Source organism: Mesitornis unicolor, unplaced genomic scaffold, assembly GCF_000695765.1.
Source record: "Mesitornis unicolor isolate BGI_N332 unplaced genomic scaffold, ASM69576v1 scaffold19767, whole genome shotgun sequence".
Classification (NCBI taxonomy): Eukaryota; Metazoa; Chordata; class Aves; order Mesitornithiformes; family Mesitornithidae; genus Mesitornis; species Mesitornis unicolor.
Window position 1 is genome coordinate 1 of NW_010196061.1, and position 7927 is coordinate 7927.

At 38.6% G+C, this 7927-nt stretch overlaps 1 protein-coding gene across 1 annotated transcript in view; it reads left to right on the forward strand.

Moving 5' to 3' along the window:
- The first annotated feature begins 60 nt into the window (after positions 1 to 60).
- PTPRO (protein tyrosine phosphatase, receptor type, O) overlaps positions 61 to 7927 on the forward strand; it is a 52437-nt gene continuing 44570 nt past the window's right edge. The window contains exons 1-4 of the mRNA XM_010188343.1: positions 61 to 503; positions 1340 to 1501; positions 4113 to 4312; positions 6747 to 6867. Coding sequence (XP_010186645.1) covers positions 152 to 503; positions 1340 to 1501; positions 4113 to 4312; positions 6747 to 6867 — 835 coding nt within the window. The 5' untranslated portion in view covers positions 61 to 151. The remainder of the gene's footprint in view (positions 504 to 1339; positions 1502 to 4112; positions 4313 to 6746; positions 6868 to 7927) is intronic.

Sequence of the window (7927 nt, forward strand, 5' to 3'; positions counted from 1 at the left end):
CTAACATTCTGTGATTCTGTGATTCTGTAAAGGACTAACCCTTGCTTCTCTTTTAGTTCCTTACCCACCTCGAAACATTTCTGTTCAGATTGTACCGATCAACAGAAACAGCTGGGAAGAGCACAGTGGAAATTTTGCAGAAGAATCATTCATGGGACCACAAGAAATCATAAGGAAAGAAAAAGTTAGTCGTTTTTCTGGCAACCCACCTGAAATTCCAGCAGCGAACACATCTGCAGCCCGGCCAGACTACCGCTATAACAACACAGAGTACGAAACCTCATCACAGCCATACTGGTGGTCTAACGAAGCTGAGTCATCAGAGGGTGAAGAGGAGTTTGTCAATGCAGTTTCCAGTGATTACGAGGCCAATGACGTCAACACATCTGGAAAACTCACACCAGAGGCCCCTTCCTTCCTTCCTGTACAAATGGTGCTGACCTGGCTACCACCAAAGCCACCTACTGCATTTGATGGTTTCCATATCAATATTGAAAGGGAAGGTAAAATGAAGCCTTATATCCTTTCCATACCTCTTTTCTGTGATTCCATTGGTGGAATCTCTACTAATTACTGATTACCTAGCACTGTGCTTCAGAGTGCTATGTTAGATCTCTATTTCTTGAGAAGTTTCTTGCACTGAATAGCATCTAGTTCTGGCTGGGCATCATAAAAGTAAGGAAGGAGGGATAAATAGCAGTTTGCAATTCTATTTTATTAAACAAGATTTATACTGTTGTACATATTGCTGCACTATTTACACTGCAGTTATCATAAATCCATTCTGGTATTGAAGAAAGGAGAAATGAGCTGATAGAAATACATATTCCTTAGAGTGCAAAGAGGCTGTGGTGGAGAATGAAGAGACTTTTCAAGTGATGGAGCTACAAGAAAATTGTCACATTGCTTAAAGATTTTCTGTTTTAAAATCTATTTTATCTAAATGAATTTTACTTCCTGACAAGTAGTTTTCATAAGTCACACTGCTCCATACTGAGGGCAGATACTTTTTCTTGCAGAATAAGAATGCAATGGATAGAAAATTGGAAGCTCCTTTTCACTTGCATAGTCATGGCAACCCTATTTTATCATCTCTTCTACAGAATGAAAATTTGGCCTGGGTTTATTGTTCCTCTACACCTATATTGCAGCCTTGGTCATTAATTACTTTTGTGCTGATGGCAAGAAATTAAACTACCCACATAGATCCAGTTATTCTGGATACCTTTTATTCCCACAGCAGAAACAGTGTTAACATTTCTGATATAAATAATTTTCTCAGTGGCTGCAGCCTTTCAAATTTCAATTAACCCACACTTTATTTTTCCTCCTAATTTAGAGAACTCTACGGAATTTTTGACAGTAAGTGAGGACACTCACAAGTTTGTTGCTGAACTGAAAGAACCAGGAAAATATAAGTTGTCTGTAACAACATTTAGTTCCTCTGGCTCTTGTGAAGTTCGAGGAAGTCAATCAGCAAAAACACTTAGCTTTTATATCAGTAAGTATCTCAACAAATCTGCCTTTTTCTCCCAGACAAGTATGTTATATATTATATCCTGCCTGGATTGGCCTTCAACATGCCATCTTGGCAGAGCTAACAACTGAAAGCAGGTGAGGTGTTTGGTAGAGTCATGGCCTAGTGTTCATAAGCGGCTCACTGAAACAGATTCTCCTCTTGTATCTTTCAAAGAGAGGATTTAATGCCAAGAATTAAATCAGTGGTTATAGAGATTCTTGAAAATACTTAACTTTCTTACTCCTGGAGTCTGTATTTACTGGATTAGGGATGAAGGGCTTCTCAGGCTGAGAGTGTGGGAACTGCACAATTAAACACCGAACTCTGAAATTACATGGTCTCTGAGGGAACACGGGGCAAATTACAGTAGATGAAATAGTTCAGCCTGCAAAATTCAGAGGAGAAAAAGTAATTTATTATTTCCCTTTAGAACCTCAGGGTTTCCTAACTGAAATTTAATAAAAGATATGTAATAATACACTACCGTGTAAATTAATATCATGACTGACAATTACGTCAATAAGTGAGATAGATGTTGGTGAACTCTGATAGCTGTGGTCACCTTAGTACCATTTTCTACAGAAGGAAATAGATATACCCTGTACAATGAGAATAGGGGAATACTTACAGCACTACACAACTTTAAATGTTGGAGGATAGTGTCTCCCCCAAATCATGAATGCTTCAACAAGACACAATAGCTAAGGCTGGCAGAAATATTCATATTAAAAGGAAATGTACTCAAGTACTTAAGTACATTGCTAACAAAAATAATGTCTTTAGTAGCTCATAGCATTTACAAATACTAACTATTTAGGTTTAAATTCATCATAATGCTTTACTGCATGTGATTGAATTCCACTATCACTCCTATGTTCTTAACAACTTTATAGTTGAAATAAACAGGAAAACATAGAGAAAACAGGAGACAGCACATGATAGAAAGAGTTTATGCTGTTGCAATTTCACTGTCTTCTGGTTTCCTTTAAGAATAATTATTAGACAGCTTCATTATAACAAAGCATTAAAGTATATATAAGTATACAAGTATATAAAATACCTTTTGTACCATTGCTATTAGTACCAAATGTTACTCCATTTAACAAGGCATGACTTATTTCCAGGAAGCAATATGTAATACAGTGTCCTCCATGAAGTTTGCTAACTGGGGGCAGAGACCTGAGAGAAATGAGAAAATATTAATCCAAAGTATAGGTTGTATGGATTGCTAGATTAAGGATGAACTTGAATCTCATTGAGTGTAAAGTATTAAGATGCTACAGGAATGTAAGGAATATTTTCATTTTACATGAAACACATAGAATAGAACACATTTGGATTATTTTGGGTTTTGTCTGTTAGTTTTGCAAGCTTTTAGAACCAGATGATGATTCTTGGCAGTTGTCTTATTTATTCTGTCAAACACAAGATCATTAGAGTTTTAGATTGATTCTATATGTACTTCTGGAAGTATGCTAAGTCTGAAATATGCACAAATAGTCTTAAGGTGAAATTGCTTTTCCATTCCTCTTCCTGAGTCTGATCAAGTAGACTTTGTGTGGGGACTACAACTTTGGGCCGTGACATGAGGCAACTCAGTTCCTTTAATGCCGATGCTGAAACAATTTTAGAATAGTAAGGGCTATGCGTACATCCACTGACTCCAGAGACTAATCTAATGATCAGTTTATTATTTTTACCTAAGTAGGCGAGGGTCTGCTGTTGTGAATAAATTTTGCTCACAGCTTCAGCCTTTTCTTATCCTTCTAGCACTCAGTCAGTGAATCATCCTGTCAAGTTACTGACTTGCATTACACAACATTTTTGTTGCACCCAGATAGCAGTATGGATTGTCAAATCTTACAGGCTGATCATGGACCAAATTCTTGTTCTGGCATTTGTTTTATTTTCTCAATAAACTTAAAGTACCATTAAAACTTTGTGGAGGAAAGGGATGTCAAGGAGAGAGCTGTCACAAGTGTCACTTAAAAATTATGAGAAAAGCTGAAAACTTTCATGAAATCTGAAATTTTGACCATGTCTAGCTGAAGTTATTTTCCAAATCATTATTTTATCTGTATGTAAAACTGTATACTCTACTAAGTGCTTCAAAAAGTCTGATGGAGGATGAGTTTCTTCACTGTGGTAACCATAGTAAACAGGATTTTTACAAGACTAGTACAATTTAAGGGTATGTTAGTGTGTGGAGAGGTGAAAAAATTTGTAATGCTTGTCCTTTAATATTTGTCAATGATCTATACATTATCACATATCACTGCTGTTAAACATTCTCTTGGAGCAAATCTGATATTGCTGGGTGGTTTCTAGTAAGCAATAGAGAATATTGCAACTTGAATTTTCAAACAGTGACATTTCTTTCGTCATCTGCTCTGCTGCAGGTGAAATAGGACCCTCAACAGGCTGTTTCCCAGGGGCTGCCATCTTTACTGCCTGAGGGCTGTGGAGATGGACAGCTGTCAGTCCAGCTTCTTTCACGAGTAGTAAATAATCCCATGAAAGAAGGATATTTTAACTTAAGTACCTCAAATGCAAAGAATGGCTTGCTTACATGTGCTTTTGGGACACGTCCCAGGCCCCTCAGGTGAATGGATAGAAGAGCTCACTGAAAAACCCCAGCACGTGGCTGTGACAGTGCTGAGCTCCACCACTGCCATGACATCCTGGACAGCATCACAAGAGAGCAGTGGCAACAGCACCATCGTGTCTGTGGTCTCCCTGACCTGTCAGAAGCAAAAGGAAAGTCAAAGGCTTGAAAAGCACTATTGTACTGAGGTAAGTGTTGGAAGCTGGTGCCTTTTCAAATACAAATAGGATACAATTTCTAATCATGCTACCGTTTTGGATCATCATGCCCAAGGGCCCTATCAGGCTCAGAGCTGCAGAGCACAGTGGTAGGAGCTGCCTTCTGCAATCTGAAAGGACACAGTTGATGCAGAGTGAAGGGGAGAGCACGACATACAGGAATGACAGTGTGCAGTAAACCAGATTAATGTTAAAGTTGTATTTCTGCTGGACTGACTGTGGCCAATCCTTTATTCAAGCTTGTGAGTTACGTTGTACCCTTTGAAACAGTTTTGTGGCAGTAGGCAAAATGGTGCCATTTCATAACAACACTTAGACATATGCTGTAATCTATTTGTGTTGGGAAAAATGCTCACATGCATGATTATCATCAAACTAGCATGAATTCTTTCTTAGATTTCCTACATGTGAATACAGAACCTGATTCTAAACTTCTTGTAAGTTTAGAGGAGATCAGAAGTCAGCTTTTCTTTTCATCTATAAAAATAGATGTCAGCACTAGGAAGTAAATAATAATCCAGACCACCTGTGATTTGGATAGACAACAACAATTCTTTAGGACTGCTTTATGGGTCATGTTTATAATGATCAAGAATCCTGAACCCCAAAATATGGCAGTTATCCGTCACTTGAAACCTGTAATGAGTGCAACCGCACATCAGATCCTTTGGCTATGATGGATCAGTGACACATGGCTTCAATTAGAAAGAGGTTTTAGCCCACATCTCAGTGACCTTACCAAGATGCTGATAAGGCCATTTTCTGAGCAGCAACACAATTTCTATGTGGCTCCCTAAAAGTGTGTGGTGGAGGAGACTGCAAAGGACTGCAGTGTTGCCCTGCTGCACCCTCAGCTTGCCCACAGGAATGGGAGGAGACCACAAACACTCCCAGTAAATCTTGATTTCCTTCAACTTAGTGATTAGACTTGCAAGTTAATTAATATGGGGAGTCTGCATCCTTTTAAAATCAATCTTTGTCAAAATACTTTGAGTTTGATTCCAAGATTGTCCATGAACTTAAACATTCGGAATGTTTAAGATGGCAATTGGAGAATTGCTTTTCCAGAATCAGCTTGTAATCTCCTTGAGTTATTTTCCTTTCATTTATTAAAAGAGCAGTCATTACCTCAGGAAGCAAAACAATACAGTATGTGTTTATAAACCAAAGATAGCAAATATATACATTTGTCATTAAAGTAAATAATACAAGATTCATTTACAAACTCAAAAACAAGTACCTAAAGCTTATCCGTGAATAAATAAGATAATCTGTAAAAGTAAATGTGTGTTTATTGTAAGTAGGTAGAAAGGTCTAAATACAGTTATTTGTTTCTTTTTGTCATTACAAATATTTGTACCACCTCTAATCAAATTTTATCAGCTTATTATACCTGGAGTTACTAATGGTTGTTGGTTTGAATTCTCCTTGATGAGCCAAAAAGGGCAGAATTCAGTGCAGAGTTCTATCCATTCCTACCATTGTGCATGATTTAAAAGTTATTTAGCTTTCCAAAGCAGCTGCTAAAGACAAATTCCCTTCCTCACGACATCTGTGCTGGTACTGATGTACCACCACTGTGTGGTGCATCACAGTAAACCACCAGTGCAAAAATGTCTGTGATACAGACATTTGGAAGAAAATAGTAGTAGGAAATATCAGCCTGCAGTTCTAGAATGGGTGCATAAACTCCTTTTTTCAAAGCTGCTCTGTGCATTCACTGTTAGCTGGCTCTTCAGGAGATAAGATTTTTCATATTGTATCAGACCAGGAATCACTTGGTCAGGCATTCTGCCTCCAGCTCTGACTGAAACCTGGTGTGCCACAGCAGAAATTTTAATGGTGATGTTTCAAACTGAAAAGAAAAATCACAAGGTCCCATAGTCAGGTTTGGGAGTGCTGTGGAGGAGAGGTGAAAGAGGGTAACTCCTCTCCAATTTCAGCACGCAGTCATTTAATGCTTGCATTCAGAAGATGGCTTCCTCATAATGCTGCCTTCAGCTCACATAGCTGCAGATGAATCAGATGGCCTATGAAAAACCTCAGGCTTTTATTGAAAACACACTGTCTAAATACTCCAGCCTGGGTAATATCACCTGAATTTGAATAATGTGGCCTGAATATTTCAATTAAATTTGACAGTAGGAGAGAGTGGGTCTGCAGTGTGATGGCTGACCTTACACAGAGAGGCAAGTGTGATTCTCTGAGTCAGATCATTTGTCAAGTCAGTCCTGGTCACTTTCACAGTTTTGCCATTTGAGGCTTAATGAATACAGTTTTAGCTTCCAGTGCCATTGTCTTCAGAACCATGCCTTTTGTAACTGGAGTAGTTCATGTACAGTCTCAATCTTCTTTTAATAAAGCAAGTAAATACTTCATGTCTGATGTATTTCCCTCCTATCAGGTGAATTCAAGCAGCAGCCTCATTGAACATCTTGTTCCTGGTGCCCAGTACCAAGTTGTGGTTTACTTACGGAAAGGACCATTGGTTGGACCACCTTCTGATCCAGTTACATTTTCCATTGGTAACCCCTGCATCTACTGTTTGAAATGTGTTTAGTTTAGTTTGGTTTGTTTTTAGGTATGTGTAGTGTATTCATTAAACCTTAGAGCCCATGAAAGAGTACAAAATTGTCATGTTGTTTATTTCAAATGTAATGAACTCTTATTGAGAATGTTTTTCTTGCATTATCTAGCCCATTACGGAGATAGGGAAAATATTCTTTCAGTGGAAGACAGATATTTCACATTTAGACATTAAGTTATTACCAGACCTAGTTAGAGAGCAACTATGGCCAGAATTCAGACACAGAGAACCCTATGGAAAGAACCATCTTCAACCTTGGACACGTGAATATATATTTGTCTCTAGCAAACATATGGTCTATGTCATTTAGGGTGGGAGTCACCTCACTTAGGTGCAGCCAGCTTGAGCTGCAGGTGGTCTGCAGTGCATGGAGAGATAGGGACACTTCCTAGAGTGATGGTTCATTCCCACTGTCTCCTGAAGTGTGTGGGACTGCTGTCAAGGTGTTTATTGCAAATGTGCTTTACGAAAGATGTTATGTGCCTCAGTCTGAGGGCCACAGTATTACAAGTCAACAGAGATGGCTTATTGCCTGTGGTACTACATGGTCATCACCAATTTCAGTGGTGTATGCCTTGATTTTCTTGAGTATAATGGTGGATTTTGATGTTCTTTTCTTGGAGATTTGAAGATAAGAAGAACTCTCTGAGACTGGGACTAACACTTTCAAAAATCTGGTTTTATGGGCCACAGGCAGAGCTGTAGTTCAGGATTTCACCAGGCTCCTGAACAGCCACTTAGGATAAAATTCAGTATCTTTTAGTTTCATCATGGTTTATTTTGGTAAGGCTACCACTTTAACAGACTGTTTTAAGATGAGAAAGGGCAAGGGCCCTGAGATTCAGTGTACAGTTACATTTGCAGAGAAATATTTAACCTGAGTCACCCAGCTTCTCCTTTTGACAAACAATCTGCCTTGTGGGAGAGCAGGTGGCTGAAAGCTAGCGATCTTCGATATTTTTCATTCTGCTTCCTCTCTGTGATGTAGGGAAGAAAGG